The sequence below is a fragment of the Crassostrea angulata genome, chromosome 5, assembly GCF_025612915.1.
Source record: "Crassostrea angulata isolate pt1a10 chromosome 5, ASM2561291v2, whole genome shotgun sequence".
NCBI classification, from domain to species: Eukaryota; Metazoa; Mollusca; class Bivalvia; order Ostreida; family Ostreidae; genus Magallana; species Magallana angulata.
In genome coordinates this window covers 38,044,514-38,063,550 of record NC_069115.1, presented here as the reverse complement: position 1 = coordinate 38,063,550, position 19,037 = coordinate 38,044,514, and the positions used below count along the sequence as shown (strand labels likewise).

At 31.5% G+C, this 19,037-nt stretch overlaps 1 protein-coding gene across 2 annotated transcripts; it reads right to left on the bottom strand.

The window, feature by feature from the left end:
* Positions 1-190: 190 nt before the first annotated feature.
* On the bottom strand, positions 191-18,508 carry LOC128184939 (probable U3 small nucleolar RNA-associated protein 11). 2 transcript variants are annotated; one of them, XM_052854583.1, is made up of 8 exons: positions 18,351-18,444; positions 17,250-17,311; positions 16,669-16,771; positions 15,944-16,060; positions 11,360-11,453; positions 11,139-11,269; positions 10,463-10,573; positions 191-406 (listed from the first exon to the last, which is right to left on the bottom strand). In XM_052854583.1, exons 1-8 carry the CDS (start codon positions 18,408-18,410, stop codon positions 320-322), a joined length of 765 nt encoding a protein of 254 aa, XP_052710543.1. In that variant the 5' UTR covers positions 18,411-18,444; the 3' UTR covers positions 191-319. The 2 variants fall into 2 exon arrangements, with proteins under 2 accessions (XP_052710543.1, XP_052710542.1); XM_052854582.1 differs by lacking the exon at positions 191-406 and adding an exon at positions 6,438-7,237 and having other exon boundaries at positions 18,351-18,508.
* Between the last annotated feature and the right edge of the window lie 529 nt (positions 18,509-19,037).

Here is a 19,037-nt window from a genome sequence, read left to right as displayed (position 1 = left end):
ATTTGAATGCACAATGTCACCTTTAGTACAAGCACCCTGAAAATACATCAAAACAGTCTTATATTTGCAAACACCCCTGTATAAAGTCTTTCATAATGATTATTTACATTAATCAAATTTATCAAAAAAAAGAAGAAAGTTTTAAATCATTCCTCTGCATTTGAACAACAGACAGATGTTACACACACACGTCAACTCCTTCTAATAGTTCACTTCAATAATTTATCTTTCATGGTCACAATAATTGACTCCAAAATGAATGAATTTTGGTAGTTTTAACGAAATTAAATGCCCTTATTAATTTCCTTTTTTGCGTCACTCATCGTTTTCGCTTGTGGCGCCACCTGTAAACAGGGGCCGAAGACTTGGTTTCTTCTTGTAGTTTTGTTCTTTTATCCTTCTTATCCTGAAATAGAAAGAGAAACAAATATACAATAAAGACGAATTTACATCTAACCCTGTTATTAAATCCTTGTGTACATTGATAAATGTTTTTAGAATTTTCTTTCGATTTTTTGTGGATCAAAACAAACTCTGTCATACCCAAATGATAAAGACAAATTTTTTGCAAGATTGTTTCAAGAAACATTATTCTGATATTTTATACAATTCAAAATTAAAATTTGGATCAACAAGCATACCAGTAACCAAATTACCCTGAAGCAAACAATACTAGTAATAATTTCTTTTTTATACTTTCAAATTCTCTACACGAACATTATAATGCATTACAAATTCAACAACAGTTGGTCTAAAGGGATAAAGAAACACCTAAAAATACTTACGATAAAGAATAAAATGTTATATTCATTATGAGCAAATAGTGAAAATATCATTACGAGCAAATAGTGAAAATAAATTTTCAATCAAACTCGTATTACTAAGTAATTGATAAAGGACCATTATTCTGAAAACCTGATTCACAATTACTGAACTGAACTAGCAAATTACAACCTGCCTGACTCTTTAACCCCCCCCCCCCCCCAAGCAATTGTTCACAAACTGAGCTAAACCAAGCGTCCAGATGTGCGCGCAGTCAGGATCTAATGGTGCATTTACGGTGATTAATGTATATTTTTGGACTGTCATTACCTGAATGTAGGTTGTTAGGATTTTGAACCATGTAGGTGTTTTTTTTTACCATATTAGTTGACCAATTTACATATATATAACTGAACAGTCTATAAGATAACGCCATAGTCTAAATTTGACACACTGTGGATCCCCAAGTGAAACTATTTCTGTCCGTAATTGATCTTTCTGGATATATGAATTCTGACGGTCATTTATTTAACTTGATACAAAACATAGGTAATCACATAATTAACATATTAGATAATTTTCTATCATTACAAAAGGCTGAAAATGAGACAATATACACGTAAAATCAAATAGAGCATGAACTTACTGTCAAAATTCTGTATTTTGACGTAATATTTAAATGTCATCCCTTTTCATTCATGTCACCTAATAACTCACTGCGTTTATTGTTTAACCGTAAGTGCTTTAGTTTTAACATAAAAAAGAATATGATTAGACTCTGCACTGTACTGCACTGTCTCTGTACTGGTAATAAACAACAGCGTTAAAAGTTCATCAAGATATGAACTTGATTGGTACCATGATAAAATCTTCTGAAAAACCCTTCAAGTGCTAGAGGATTTGATCACGTGATCAACCAAGTTCATATCCTACTAAACCTTTTCAAATACCATGCTGTTTTATTTCATAAACTAACTAAGCTGATCATCATGCCCAGGATCATAAAGCAATCTCAGACTTAAGTAATAAATTGTTTACGAGCTGTCTTAAAGTCTCTTGATTAAAAAAAAAAACACTGACATAATTCAAATGCCATCAAATGTGTCTTTTAGTTGATTTAACGTTGCTAATTACATTAGTTTTCCACACAGCTGCTCATTTTCCTTTGACACTTTCTGAAAACAAATTGGAAATCTAAACACAGCAAGATATATGCGAGTTGTTGCTTACTATAGTAATACCCCCACTCTGTGAATATACAAATTTCAATTTTCATTTTATGACAAACAATCATTTTTGACTAACTGAAATTTTGACTTAAGTCTGAAATTGCTTCTTGGTCCTGAGGCCAGATTGCCGTGTACATGGTCAATTTGCCATTAATTTCTTTTTCATTGAATAACATGCAGATATATTTTTTCTCTGTATACTTTTCATTAGTTTTCCACACAGCTGCTCATTTTCCTTTGACACTTTCTGAAAACAAATTGGAAATCTAAACACAGCAAGATATATGCGAGTTGTTGCTTACTATAGTAATACCCCCACTCTGTGAATATACAAAATAAACATATTCGATATCTAACAGGAAGTTAACTTCCAATTGGTACAAAAATAGATCCCCCATATGGTATGGCTAAACAAAGAGTGTGTTGAAATTTCAAACATCTGCAATGAATAGTTGCTTAGAAGTATTTGACAAACATTTGTTTCAAAAATAAATCTCACCATATGATATTGCTAAACGAAGAGTGTCTTAAAATTTCAGGCACCTGCGAAAATAATAGTTGCTGAAGAAACGTTGATGAAATCTAGTTTGAAAACTAAGGCAAATATTTACTAAGTCGTCATTTAAAAGGAAGCTGACGTCCAATTGGTTCAAAAATAGATTCCACCACACGACATGCTTAAACAAAGAGTACATGTCTTAAAATTTCAAACATCTGAAACGAATAGTTGCTGAAAACCTTTTACGAAATTTTAACGAGGCCGAGTACAAAACGAGTACGCACGCTTTCGAACAGCGTTCCATTTGAATTGTGACGTCATCTTTTTGCTTTGTTAACGCCATGGCGTGATAGTTTCAACTGCAGATATTCAGCGAAATTTATTGAAAAATGCTCGTTTGATGCGTAAATTTGATATTATATTGTGAAATAAAAATAATTGTCTTGAAGTATAAGCTATATTTAGGCTTGGGTCGAAAACGTGAAGAGGGTTCAGCAAGCCTAGCCCTCTGTCACGTTTTCTTAACCCGCAAAAATATAGCTTAATTCAAATAATTCAAGACAGTAACCATGTATTTTATATTAATGACCCTTAATATGTGATGTTATATATATATATTTATTACTTAATTATGTTTGAATGATTTAATAATACTATAAAGATCACCATTTCCGTCTTTATCAAATTAAAAATAGCCATTATCTGACAAAATGGGAAGTTGGGCATACAAAAAACAACTTTGATAAGACCCCTGGAACAAACCAGGAGGTAAAGGTTTTTTTTTTTTTGACCATTTGATGCCTTTTAGCAATAACTTTAAGATGTAGGAGAGAAAAAGAAATCCCTGGGGCAGAAGTTAAAAAAAATGTGCAAAAATTGATGCATTTTAAGCAAAATCCCATAGGGTCCTGTGTTAAAAATTAACAAACTTTGAGATGACCCCGTAAACAAACGGTGTGGTAGATGTCTTAATTTTTTATCTTAAAATAATTATTGTATCAGTAGAAATTTATGTAAAAAATTTCATTCAAAAATCTAGGGCAGAACAAATTTGACCCGGTCTCGTTAAGCTAAACTTAAACAAAGTCTTCGTTAAGAAATAAACAACGTTATTTAGTGAACATGGCGTTATGAATAGCAATTGCTCTGTTGGCATATTCCGTGATGCGCGCTATCAATAAATGTAACTGTATGGAAGGTGGTGGCTTTTCATCTACACAAATAGGATTCACTCATCAAAACTTCAAAACTCTCTTTTAAGAAGGAAGTATAATTTATTTCAAGTATATTTTTTTGTTCGTGTGTGTTTTTAATTTGGTTTTCATGGATGCAGTAATTGATTCTAAGCGGTGTCAGAATCATCTGGTATTTTTAATGACTTATAATAAGGAATTTGATTAAATTTTAACGTTGGTTCATGTGAAGTTTTGTTTTCAAATGTTTTGATGAAACAAGTTTTATTATCACAGGGCGAAAAACCATCTTTAAGCAAGTCCTTAAAGGTGGCTTAAAGGTGACTTAAAGGAGCTTAAAGGCTATACAACCTTTAAGCCGCCTTTAAGTCACCTTTAAGCAAGTGCTTATAGGTCCTTAATGTCCAAACTTCTTTAAGCCACCTTTAAGCCACCTTTAAGCCATCTTTAAGCATCTTTAAGTGGCATTTACGCTCTCTTTACACTGCCTTTACACTGTCTTTAAGTGGCCTTTAAGTCAGTATTGATCAATCTGAACAATAAAAACATATATTAAATGCAAAAGCTCTTTTATAGAGATGGGAGGTGGTCATCCGAGTGTTAATGTAATTTCCAAGGAAGGGGGGGGGGGGGGTGTTCCAGGCGGTTTTAATCGTCGCTCCATTAAACACAGATAGCTATCATCAGCACCGCTCCGATGGACACAGATTGCCGTTATAAAATTCTTTATAATTTTTGGGGGGTTTCAAAATTATTGTAGGGATGAGAGCAGTCTCTGTATCTTAATATGTGCATAAAACTAATTCAAGTATGTTTGTTTCCTATTATAAATTAATCGGTGAAAAAAATCTCTCTCTCTCTCTCTCTCTCTCTCTCTCTCTCTCTCTCTCTCTCTCTGTTCATCCGGTTATTAAACAAAATAAAGATAATGAACCAAAAATGCATGATTTAATTTGATAATCGGTTTAAGGTTTGTATTTTTTATTCAATTTTCATTATTTCTAACTCTAGATCTGCTAGATACATGTTAAAGATGAAAAGACTCTCAACTGCCTTTTTATATCGGGCAGGATATTACTGCTTTGTTTGTCTAGACATAGTTTTGTTCGTTTGTGTATATCTAATTAGAGTCTATTGTTTGTCCAACTTAAGAAAACCCCTGGAACTAACACAGAATATACAAGACATACACAACAGTTGTGTCGTGTGCCCAGGTGCATGTTTGTGTATATCTAATTAAAGTCTATTGTTTGTCCAACTTAAGAAAACCCCTGGAACTAACACAGAATATACAAGATATACACAACAGGTGTGTCGTGTGCCCAGGTGCACGTCAGGGTTTCTAAAGGCGTTGAATCTTAGTATGTACGAGTATACGATAAGTCTAGTGAATAAAAGTTAATTTACATTTGTAATTCATTTTCAAAGTATTATTTCCTAGCTCTGGGTTTCAAAGATGTTACGTCTACAAATTAACGATACATGTATGTAAGAGTAAAATTTTGAGGCTAATTAATTAATGTACCGGTGATCATAAATAGGGGTTGATTATTTAAATATATGTATAAGGGTAAATATGTCAAATATACCCGGCCTGGCACATCATACAATTGTATATACAAGTCATTTGCAATTGCCACATGCAGTAAATACGTCACCGGTAATTGGTAATTTTGTTTGTTATAGAATTGATAGTTTAAAAATCATGTACATACAATTACATGTAAATATTTAAACATATTGGAACGGCGCCGCGATCATGAAAACCGGGAAATTGCGGGAAATTGAACAAATACCCTAATAGTATCAATGCATTTCATAAAAGAAATGATTTCATTTTCTTTCTTACATTTTTATAGCAATAAATTAGATGAACGTATATCTACTCGGTTTAAATTTATTAACTAAGAAAGCCTACTATAGTGAACCTAACGGTTTCCATTTAGGTATAATATATTTTTGTTCACTGAAGACCAAGTTTCGTATTTCATTCTAAATACACGCATGCATGTAATTTATAAATTAGATATAATTGATTGTTACAAACTGAATGGTTTGTCAAAATCTTTTCAAGTAAACACATTCAATACAGTGATTCAATATCCATTGATATATAGGATATAAAAACGCTCATTTATATGTAAGTTGCCGTGGCGCAGAGGGAGTGTGGTGATGCTGGTAATCTAAGGGTCCCGGGTTCAATTCTCGCCGTGGCCGGTTTTTTTTTTGTGTTTTTTTTTTCATTTTTCTTTCTAGAACAAAAACCGCTTTAATACCTTTTCTTTCATAAAGTTAATACATTTTGTTGGAAATTAACCACAATATTGAAATAAAATTTTTTTAATGGCTTAAAGGTGGCTTAAAGGTAGCTTAAAGGTGGCTTAAAGAAGTTTGGACATTAAGGACCTATAAGTTGTCTTTAAAGGTGGCTTAAAGGTGGCTTAAAGATAGTCTTTAAGCTGCCTTTAAGCCATCTTTACGCTTTCTTTAAGCCATCTTTAAGCAACACATATAGCTTAAAGGTAGCTTAAAGGTGGCTTAAAGATCGTCTTTAAGCTACCTTTAAGCATCTTTAAGCTATCTTTAAGGAGAACTTAAAGATGGTCATTCATCCTGTGTATTTCCTAAGTTTCAGTTCTGCTGCTTAACCATATACATGTACAGCCTCACTGAAGAATAACTAGGCCAATCTTTACAACAATAAAACGTTTTATATATGAATTAACTAATCTTCAATGAAACACAAAAACATGGTGAAATGCACATTTTTCATTTAATGTTACCATCTCCTTACATCTTGAAAACATGAAAGTCTCTAGGAATGAATCTGGCCCTGTGTGGACGAAAGTGGCCATATTGTTGTGAACTCAAAAAATGAAATAACAAAATTAAAATAAACCACATACATCAAGACAAACAATCTGCTGACAAATACAGTAAAGTTATTTATCTTATTCAATAAGATCCAATTGAAAATGTGCAATAGATGTAAAACTATCCTTCATCAAGAAAAAAGATACGAAATATGTGTGAAACAATTTAATGTTAACAGACCGTATTCGAAGCAAATTTTTCGACAGTGCTTATATACATGTACATACATGATGGTGCGTTCAAATGAGTCCTGGTTAAAATCATTTCTATATATGCATGCAATAGCATTTGAATGCACAACGTCACCTTTAGAACAAACACTTTAAATATATCAAAACAATCTTGTATTTCAAACAATTTGTACACATACACGTTTACAGCTTATCATTATGATAAATTGTTTTAATCAATTTATCAACGTTTCAAATCGTTCCTCTTCATTACAACAAATGTTACACATAGATGTCCAACTGTTTCAACAGTTCACTTTAATAATTTATCTTTCATGGTCACATGAATTCATCACCAAATGAATGAGTTTGGATAGTGTTCACGACATTAATTGCCTTTATCAATTTCCCATTTTGCGCAACTCATCGTTTTCTCTTGTGGCGCCACCTGTAAACAGGGGCCGAGGATTTGGTTTCCTCTTGTAGTTTTGATCTTTTATCCTTCTTATCCTAAATTGGAAAGAGGAATAAATATACAACAATAATGAAATCACATCTAACCTCATTTCCAAATCCTTACATACATCTATAACATGTACATATTGAAGACTTATTTTTCAAAAAGAATTTTAAGATGGAATAACACACCTCAAAAAAAGTCACTCAGATGAACAGCAAAACTATTTGATTATAAAAGGTCAAATAAGCGTAAAATTTGTAGTTTTGGGTTTTAAAAAAAAATACCTTAAAAAAATACAATACAATACTAAGTAACAATAAAAGCTCCTGCATGATTCGAACTCGTGATGTATGGATTACAAGCCCAACACTTTCTCCACTTGGCTATGGATTAAGTTACATGATGCCGTCGATACAATTCTTTTTTAAAAATGAAATGTCGTTTCGATTAGAGATCGGACAATTTGTGATGATGTTATTCCACCTTAATACTATATTTCTGGTGGACCAATACAAACTCTGCCACTGCCAAAGGATGTAGACAATTTGAAAGTTTTGCAAAATTATTTCAAGAAACATCGTTCTGATATTTTATTAAAGTAGTCCGAGTATCGCACTACGTCATAATACGGATTTTACAATATTGGTTCGACTTTTACAAAGCGTTTTTGATACCCGGTATTGATTTTGCTCTACATCGCTGTTGTAAACAATGGCAATAATAAGCAATTAGAAGGATAATTCATGTATTCTATGAGAGATAGAAATGATTAATGTTGAGAAACTCGATTCTGTTAAAGTAAAATGAAAAAGAAGTTTCTGATTAACCAGGATCTCAGGTATGCTTATATCTTCTTTGTTTTGACCCCCCCTCCCCCCCGAATTTTTCTTTTTCTTTTACTAAAACCGGTTTAAATTTAGAGACAGAAGCTATTTCGAATTTAATCAATCGTCAATTAAGTAATGTTTAAATGATTTCTAACATTGTTGACAGATCTAGGCAGAAAACTGTAGCAGAATGTGATTTTTACGGATTTTTTCGTCAGGGTCTACTTGGTTTAGAGCTTATAGCGTGAAAAGTAATCCGTCAACATATGATTTATTTTACCAAATCTTTTTTCTAAGATGTCAATCTATAGAATAAACACCATGAATTTAAGTTTGAGTCCATAAAATAGTTAAAAAATTACCAAACGCGATACTAGCATTGCATTTTTTGTATTCTATTTTGGTACATCAGGTCCATAAAGCGTACTTACTTACAAACATTTGCGCAAAATTATTGATGAGATATGGCTTAAATAAATATTTATACTCTATTTTGTATGTTCAGTTCTAATTTTCCCAAAATTGGTAATTATTTTTAGGAAAAACGGACGTCTGGCAAGTTTCATAATTGTCAATAATTTTCGCAAGGGGGTACACCCGTCTGAGAGGTGATAACAAACAAACTAGCATGTAAACATACATATTTTCTTTTGTATATGTATTGCTAGAATGTATATTTATCATTTAAAGCTAAGCTTTTAATGATTGAGCCCATTTAGTGCCGAGTATAGGACTACCTTAAGAATAGGATCAACTTAACGTCAAGACTTTCGAAACTACCAGTTTACAAATTATTTTAACACAAACAATAATCATTTCCTTTTATATTTTTATATTCTCTACCAAACATGCATGCATTACAAATTCAACACCAACTCGTCAAAATAGAAGAAAATACATGTAAAAATACTTAAATAGCAAATAATTTCATTATGAGTGAATAGTGAAAGTAAAAACAAATCAAATGTGAATTTGATTGTTGAGGGACCACCATTCCAAACATTTGGTTACTGAATTACTGAACCCAACTAAAAACTCCCAAACTGTATGTGTTTTAACCCCCCCCCCCCCCCCCCTCCATGAAATTGTCCACAAACTGAGCCAAAATCATGCGTCCAGATGTGCGTGCATTTAGGATTCAATGGTGCATTTACGATGATTAATGTATGTTGGGACAGTCATGGCCTGAATGTAGGTTTTTCGGATTTGGAACCATTTAGGTGTTCATTTATCATAATAAACCAACTGACATAACTAAACAATCTGTCATATAACGACATTGTCTAAATTTAAAACACTGTGGAATATTCAGTGATTTTATCTCTATTGACCTTTCTGTATACATGTATTCTGTCAGTCATTTATAAAATTACGTGATGCAATAGATAATTAATCAAATGAATAATCACATTTAATAATTTTCAATCATTGCAGAAGTCTAAAAAAATGACGATTTAATAAATAAATACAGCATGAACTAATTTTGAAAAATAGGAAAAGGGGTATACAATTTTTAAATCTAAACTGTTTCTCCATCAATAAAACATTCTTTCATCACACATAAAATAATTTATTTTCATTGCAGTTTAAATGATTTTTAACCTCAGAAAATTCTTCAGATTTTGCAGGAACTCTCCTGCTGTGATGCTACATCTGTCAGAATGAGGTTGAAAGTTTCTAATTAAAGAAGTATGCCGAAGGACCTTTACAGTGTTAAACAACAAGATAAAATTATCTTTCTATATTACCATCCCCTTTTGTGTAGTAGTGAGGAGGACCTTTAAGGTGTTAAACAACAAGATAAAATTATCTTTCTATATTACCATCCCCTTTTGTGTAGTAGTGAGGAGGCAATGGGTTTGAATACTATTGTTATGGTAACACACAATTTGCATGAACTAGTTAGTGAATGACGAATGTTGGATGGTCACATTTCTATTTTCAAATCACTTCCAAAAATGACCTAAATTCATATGTTGAATTTTTTAAAAACCAATTTCAGTCTCAAAAAGAAATTAAATCCAACAAACCTTAATCAAATATTTTCATTTGCAAATATGTTTCCTTTCATAAACCTACACTGTTTAGAATAGCAAATCATTCTTTTTTGTGAGAACTTTTTAATGATATCACAATGATACTGCATGTGCTTATTGTTTGATGGTTGCATAATTTTAAACATGAAAACCGGTTATGCTAATAACTTTGAATGATTTGCCTATCTCAAACATTAATATAATTACCGGTAATAAACAGCAATGTTAAAAAGTTCACCAAGATATGAACTTGGTTGGTATATGATCGAATCTTCTGAGAAGCCCTTCAAGTTTTAAAGGATTTGACTAAAAGACCAACCGAGTTTATATTCCGGTGAACCTTTTAACATGTTGTTTATTTCTTAAACTAACTATCCTGGTCATCAGACTGACAAATAAATTGCCAACTTACCATCAAATTTTTCTTCATTTCCATTTTCTGTTGGATAACATGCAGATCTTTTTCTCTCTGTATCCGTTTCACTAGCTCTCTGTATCGCTGCTCTTTTTCCTTTGACACTTTCTGGAAACAAATTGGAAATCAGATACCGTACATTAACGAATAGTGATTAACACCAATATCTACTAACTATGATATCAAAAGCAAGTTTATTGTCCCCTAAGATATCAGCTATAGAGATCTTTTTGTATTATTTCTTAATAAACTTTACTTGTCAGGAAAGCGAAGTATTCAACCATAATATCATCATGTAACTCAGAAAAAAATTATGAGATGAAACACAAGGAAATTGAAGGCTGCCAGTAAATACATGTATTTTTTTTTCATTATTTACCATGAGCGAATATATATAATTGCATAAATCTGAAAGTGTTTCATTGTACAAGTTGTTTTAAACTAAAAATTAAGTTAATTCATTGTGGTTTTTTTTTTCATTTCACCTACTACACTTGTAATATACAACTAAATCTGTAAATAAATGCATGCTCAGTTTACCGAGTTTTCATGTTTTTTGTACATGTACAAAGATTAAAACATGTATGTACTTCAATAATGATTTCTTCAGCTATCAAAAATTGAATTTTTTTTTACCATTGAACAGATCTACTCATATACATTAGTGACTTACTTTTAGATCTTCTTCATTAAGGTTGCCCCGTAGTTCTAACTTCTTCAGGCTCTCTAATGAGGACCGATTAAACCGCCGGTTCACAAGGGAGGGATGAGTTCCAAAGTGTTTTGCTGCATCAAACTCTTTCACTAAAAAATAGACAAAAATCAAGATCTGCACACATGAACCTCCTAGCAACTGTTAGAGCAACCCTGTATTGAATGAATCCTGTGTATTACCTTCTTTGTCCGTGTCAACAAAAACAATGTGTTTGTTTTGAGGAGCAGTGTCATTGTCCACAAGATGGAGACTAGATTTTAGTCTTTCGATTTTCTGGAAGTAAAAATTTCAACATATTATCAATAAATAAAATGTCTTAACTTGTAAATTCTGCAGATTACCGTAATTGACTACATTCCAAGACATCCAGTATGAAAATATCTAGATTATATTACAAAAATTTCCTTAAAACACTGTTTTTAAAATATAAGTTGTTGTATTATAAATCAAGTTTCCTAAAATAAATACTTCCTGCATAATAACATAGGTCTTGCACATAACACTCAAAATTTTGTCCAAGATCTCGGTTTGAATAACTGAATTGATTACAGTACTATTCTAATACTATCTTAACACTTCAACAATATCAATGGTACATGTAACAAAATAGAGACCATGGTGACAATTAAAAAAACAATTTCTCTCTGTTGTGACAGTGTCTATGATTATAATTAGGGTAGGATCCTGGGCCTCTAAGGCCCACTTGTAAAAGGAAGAGTTGCTATATATTTTATAAAGTTTCAAATAGATCTTGTATACACAAAAGCACTAGCCTTCACTACAAATTTTCACTGTTCAATAAATAATATCTCTCTAATAAGCAATCACTTTTGTTTTGAAAAAATTAAAACAATTGCTAATCAAACTTGTCAAGTCAAGAAGTGTCAATCTGACATCTTTCTTGATATATCAGTTATTGAAAATAAACATAGGTAATCACAGATTACAAAGCTCACCGAGACGAGACATCACCCTTATGAGACTTCACCTTTATGAGACCACCTTTATCATATTAAATGAAAATCATACTTTATGATCTTGGATATCATAGATTCTGTTTTGACACAATATAGTATATCATCTGTCAAAAAATTGTATTATAATCATATGTTCATGTGTTAATCAATACAATAATATAAAATTAAATATTGCATCCTATCATATATACAATATATATCATATAATACAATCAAATACCATAATAAACAATGATGAGATATGATATTGTAACGTATGATATGACATTGTATTGTGTTAAACTTTATTGTATTTGATCACATAATACAATATCATAATATATTAAACAATATAGTATTATATTACAATATCATATTACATAATACATCATAACATTGAAACATATGATATTATATTGTATAATATGGTATGATATTGTATGATACTGTATCATTTTTGAAACATAATATGATATTGTATCATATGATACAATATAATTTGATACAACATTGTATCATATCAAATGATACAATATTATGTGATTAAGTAAAATATTATATAATACAATATTATATTATACATATTGTATCATAGGATACAATAAATTAATTTTACAATATAATACAATACAATTTCATGTGATGTGACAATATATCATATTATAAACCAATATCATATTATACAATATTGTATGATACGATATAATATAATATTACAGTATCATATTGTACAATTTCATGTGATATAATTCTATATAACAGAAACTAATATCATACTATACAATATCGTATGATACAATACAATGGAATATACAATATTGTATCATAGGATAAAATATTATATTTTGCAATATCTTATGTAACAGTATCATGTGATAAAATAATAAACAATATAATATTATACAATATTGTATCATAATATACAATACTAAACATAACGATATCATGATACGATATCATGATACGATATCATTACATTAAATATAAAAAATATTGATACAATATCATATCATAACTTTTTATAATATTACATATGATATTATATTGTATCATATTAAAACAATATTGTTTCATTCCATACAATACTATATCATAGGAATCATGTTATATCATTTATCAAACAAACACATCTATCTATCGAGCAGGTTTGAGTGAGGTAAATTTCTTTAGCATCCTTGATAATGGAGATCTGGCTCTGCATCTGAAGCAACCTCTGCGTTTCATTTATAATATAGTTAAATCAACTATGCAAGCTATCATCTATAAAACATGTGACCTGTTCCAAACAAACTAAACCTCATCCAGCATCCGAAACCTATGGCTCAGATTCAGCATTTAAGCCTGTCAGGTGCATCAGTATACATAAGACGCATCTCCATGCAAGTTAGGTGAAGTTCAGACCAGTAATAACTAAGATATCATCATCAGAGAGCACTAGCAATTAAAACCTTAACCTGCTCCAGCATCCGCAACCTTTGGCTCAGATTCAACATCCATGCCTGTCAGGTGCATCTGTATCATAAGACACACCATCCCTTCAAGTTTGGTGAAGTTAGGACCTGTAATAACTAAGATATATTTTTTAGCATCCTTGATAATGGAGATCAAGCTCTGCATCTGAAGCTTCCTCTGTGATTCATTCATATTACAGTTTAATCAACTATGCAAATTTGAAATAGTACTATTATTTATTAAACATGTGACCTGTTCCAAAAAACTTAACCATTTCCAGCATCTGAAACCTATGGCTCAGACTCAGCATTCAAGCCTGTCAGGTGCATCAATATCATAAGACGCACCATCCATGGAAGTCTGGTGAAGTTAGGACAATTGTAATAACTAAGATATAATCATCCGAGGGCACCTGTTTCAAAAACTTTAACCAGCTCTAAAAACCTTAACCTCCTCCAGCATCCGAAACCTATGGCTCAGATTCAGCATTCTTTAGCCTGTCTGGTGCATCAGTATCATAAGACGCACCATCCATGGAAGTCTGGTGAAGTTAGGACAAGTAGTAACTAAGATATAATCATTAGAGGGCACCTGCAACAAAAACTTTAACCTGCTCTAAAAATCTTAACCTCCTTCAGCATCTGTAGCCTATAGCTCAGATTCAGCACCCAAGCCTGCCTGGTGCATCATTATCATAAGACACACCATCAATGCAAGTTTGGTGAAGTACGGACCAGTAGTAACTTAGATATTGCTATCAAAGGGCACCTGCAACAAAAACTTTAACCTGGTCCAACAACCTTAACCTCCTCCAGCATCTGAAATTTAGGACTGAGATTCAGCATCCAAGTCTTTCAAGTCCATAAGTATGTCCAGATGCATCATCCATGCAAGTTTGGTGAAGATAGGACAAGTAATAGCTTAGATACAGGACCTGCAACAAAAACTTTAACCAGGTCCGGACGCCGACGCCGACGCCGACGCCGAGGGTATAGCATAAGCTCCCCCTGACTTCGTCTCGGTGAGCTAAAAAGCAAAATCCTAGCTAGCTAGAGGTTTAAGGTGGCTCTATACACCACTTTTTGATGACGCAGTACGCAAAAAAGTAAATCTGGAAGCATGCAATTCCGGTACTGGCTGATTTAAATTGAGGCGAATAGTGTGGGAACCGCTCTTTTGAAAAATTTGTAAAATGAATAGATTGAATTTCATAATTGGAAAATTCATTACCGGTACCTACAAATAATGTGGTATGTGACACCTTCATGTTGTGTCGTATTATTTATCAAAATAAACAATAAAATCAAGTATAATTTTTTTAATAGTTTCTTTCCCAACATCGACATACTACAGCGTAGTGCAGTGGGTTAGTGGGTTTACTACAGTCTTGTACGTCATGAGTTCGAATCCCGTTGAGGACCATAAAATTTTTAACTTTCCAAAATTTTCTAAAACGTATTTTTTGGTTGAATACTGTGAAAGAAAATTCTATACCGGTAAAAGTATTTCAATTATAATATACTTAAATCCACATTAATATCGACAGATGTTCCTTACCACCTTAAGGGGATGAGAGGGTGGCTTTGAATTTCTCTCAGGTTGGGATACATAAATCGTGTTAGTTAATTTTTCCCTTTATTTATTAGACTTAGTTTTGCATTAAAGCCAACATATTCACTTATATGGGCCTAAAATGAAATATGTACGTATTTATCATTCCAACATGATATTTAGGAAAAAATTTTCAACTCAGAAATGAAAAGTCCCCAAGGTGTTTGGGCCTTGGGACTTAGGAACGATAACTCTTACATGAGGAACTTTCATACCAAATAAACTTTAAAATATTTTTTGTGTTTATTTGAAATGATTTTCATTCAATTATTTATGTCACATTTATTAAAATACATTTTCTTATTACATCAAGCAGCTTTTTTAGATGATTTGATAACAGAGTAAGAAAATATAAAAAATTATGTTTTGGGGAAATACTAAAAGAAATTGCAATAATAACATTTTTGAATGTTAAGAAGTGTTATATTTTTTTTAAATGTCCTAAGGAAATATCCATCATATGACAAAAATTTTTCTCTCAATTTGTTAATAGTTAACTTTTTTAAAATTAATTTTAAAAAACACGAAAAAACATTAAAAAATTCTTTTAAAATACCTATAGTATCCCTATCATCATTTTAATATTTGATAAGTATGTGTTTTGTGGTCTTCTATTGAAAATTTGAATAAACTGTGGGTGTATAGAGCCACCTTAATATCCTTTTCTCTACTCTATGAGAAAGAAGAGAAGTTGATAGTTAGCAAAGGTGGTAGAATATGTAGACCAGAGTTAAATTGACTCACATTCAGTTCCGAGGTTCTCTTCATGGTGACATATTTCTGATCCTGGGAGAACATGAGCTTGAGTTCGGCCTCAGTGTGAACAGGTTCTGCCTCCTCTTTCTCTTGGTGAACACCATCCTTGAAATGATAGTAAATGATTAATTGTAAACGTGTACATGTAAAATAGGCAACTTTGTAGATAAGGTATCAAATTTCTGCTTTAAGATTAAAAAGAACGCATGTGGATTTTTTAAAGTCTGTAATTAATATCTCTCCCAAATGCCTTTTAACCTGCTTATCATAATTACAAAAAAATTTATAAAAAGAATCTCTAAAACATAAAAAAATCACATGCATTAAGGAGGTTAGATTGTCATTTAGATTAATTTAATCTCCTTCTAAAATCAGATGAAGAGCTCCATATATATAAAGATATTGAAAAATATTGAAATTTTAAAACTAAAATATTTGGAATTTTTTTTTACCAAACAATCATGATAATTGATAGTTAATAGCTAAAAAAAAAAATTCCTTAAAATTTTAAGACAGATTAGATGGGTAATTTATTGACCGTATCCTATAAACTACTTGCTCATTGCTTTTCAAAATTCTAAATATACATTTATAAAAAACATACAGGAAAATATTTGTGTAATATCTTCGGAAGTAAACATGATGTATATAGAAGTTGCCTATCCATTAGTTTATACGATATGACAATCTTGTCATTATTCTGTAATTCTTACAAGCTTCTGTGTCTTGACCATGTTGAAGTAGAATTCATCTGGATTTCGATTTAAAGCCTTCCTTTTTAGCCTTTTAATTGTATTCTGTTTTCTCTGGAAATCTCTATAACATGAATGAAGAAATGATAAATTTTGAACAATTATTAATAAAATAAAAATGTTGATGTTTCATCATTTTTACAATATCAAGGCTTCTTTGACTGTCTGTTGATGTCTATCTAATATTATAAACACAACCAAAGATAAGGATGCAATGATCAACTGGCTTATTAAGTTTTGTTAATAGCATATAGTGTAATATTTCTGGTGAACCTGGCTTTTGATACCAGTTATAACTTTGTCAAAGGACTGGTCAAGGGACATAGCAATCATTGAACATTAAGTTTCATGCATAAGAGGTAAGTTACATTTAACAATTAACAATATATTGTAGTTGGGACTTCCATAACAATAAGCATGTCAATTATTTTAAATATGAAAATAAACATTGTCATTCATGCCTACAGAAGTAAGCATTGTCAATGTTAGACTTAATGCAAAATGAATGAAATTTGTTATAATGAATATAAAATAATACATACTCTGCTCTTTCTTTGTAATCTTTTTTCTTCTCTAAAAATCCCAAGTGGGCTCTGCTGGCCGGCTGAGCAAAAATAAAACGTTTTAATACACAAAAACCAGATACATATGTAAGTAAATGTAAAGTGCATGTATAGCATGGAGTAGTACATACTGTTTAGCAGTGTGCGAAATTAACAGTAGACCGATAGACAAAATCTATAGAAAATACGCCCGGTCTATAGTAACTCGAATATTTGTAGACCAACTTGTCTATAGAACGAATGCAGCCTGTCGTCTAGTCGATTGAACGTTTTACTCAGTGCCTTTTTAAATACACTGCGATAAGAAGCAGAATGTATATGCCATGTGCTATTGAAAAGTCAAAAACAATATTCAGAGCATGATATTTTTTGACAAACTGGAGTATTCACAATGTGCTAGACCTGGGAAAAAACCCCGGATAGTCATACATTATTCTAATTTTCGCATTTGTGAACCCAGACTGCACACCGGGAGTTCATGACAGACGTTCATTTTTCCTTACGTTGTCTTAAGATTCTGCGCTTTTGTTTCCTTTTGTATCATGTCATCTACAGTATTCAACTGTTCAAGGGAATAGGGTATTTTATAAATCTATTTTCCTTTACTTTATCTGAGTTTATATGATTGGTATTTCAAAATAATCATTACAAGGCAAATGTCACTGTGTGTGGGTTTAGAGCCGGGCACCCTTCACCATGTCCTATGGTAAGAGTTCCTATTGTGTTGTGAAGTACCAGGTTATTTCACCATGTTCACCCTGAATAAAATTACAATACAAATAAAGAATAATATTTTTTGTTGTTTTTGGTCTATAGGAAATCAGTCAGGTCTATAGATTTTTGAAAATTGTCTATAGTACAAAAAAGTTAATTTCGCACACTGGTTTAGTAACACACACACACACAAAATAAAAATAAAATATTTATAGTATGGTCCATTTGTTCTATAATCAGACATATTTTTAATTTTCTTACTTGGGGCCCATTTCACATTTTATTTCTTCTCGAAGCAAATGTTACATTGTAAAATAAAAAAAACAAATTTCATAGACCTTATATCAATGGAAACATAATCTTTACCTGGCTCCGTTCCTTGTACGAACGTGCATGGGATTTACTTGCTTTCCGCAATGATGCCATTTTGAAAATTACCAATAAACTTGTTTTTGTGTATCACGTCACACGTGTTGTCAAACCTGTAAAATCAGAGGAAATTCGAATGCATCAAACAGGAAGTGAAGAAAATATCCAGTCGTACCTAAAGTATTCGTATCTTACATAACTTTGTAAAACTCAATACACAGATTTATTTTTCTCAAAGAAAAGTGTGCTGTTAGTATATGGTTTTCTTGTTTAATATAAGATGGCATTATTGCATAAAATACCTTACAACAGAAAATAACAGTCCTCTCTACGAAACAAACATCATTAATTTTGGCAAGTGGAATTCCTCTGAGCATGCTGAACATTTTTGCATCTAACTGATGCGATATTTTCAAGGTAAATAGATATCCCATATTTCGAAATATACTTTTTTTTCTGCAATGGGAGTATGTACTTTTGCCAATTTTCTCGCCTTTCATTTTTTTTATATACTTTTGCTATAAACTATAATTATAATTAAATTATGATATAATCATGGCTACTGGAAATAAAATAAGAATTCCCATACACGTAAAATGTAGTTTTCCAATGCTTTGTAAAGTAAAGTAGAACACAGGAGCTTCAATCTCTTGTAGTGAAACTTTTGACTACGGAACATTTAAC

Coding starts and splice junctions, on each gene's coding strand:
- LOC128184939 (XM_052854582.1), bottom strand. CDS start 18,410: ATGGCATCATTGCGGAAAGCAAGTAAATCCCATGCACGTTCGTACAAG. Junction 17,312..18,350: donor CGTACAAGGAACGGAGCCAG/GTAAAGATTATG, acceptor ATTTTTGCTCAG/CCGGCCAGCAGAGCCCACTT. Junction 11,454..15,943: donor AGAGAACCTCGGAACTGAAT/GTGAGTCAATTT, acceptor TTTTACTTCCAG/AAAATCGAAAGACTAAAATC.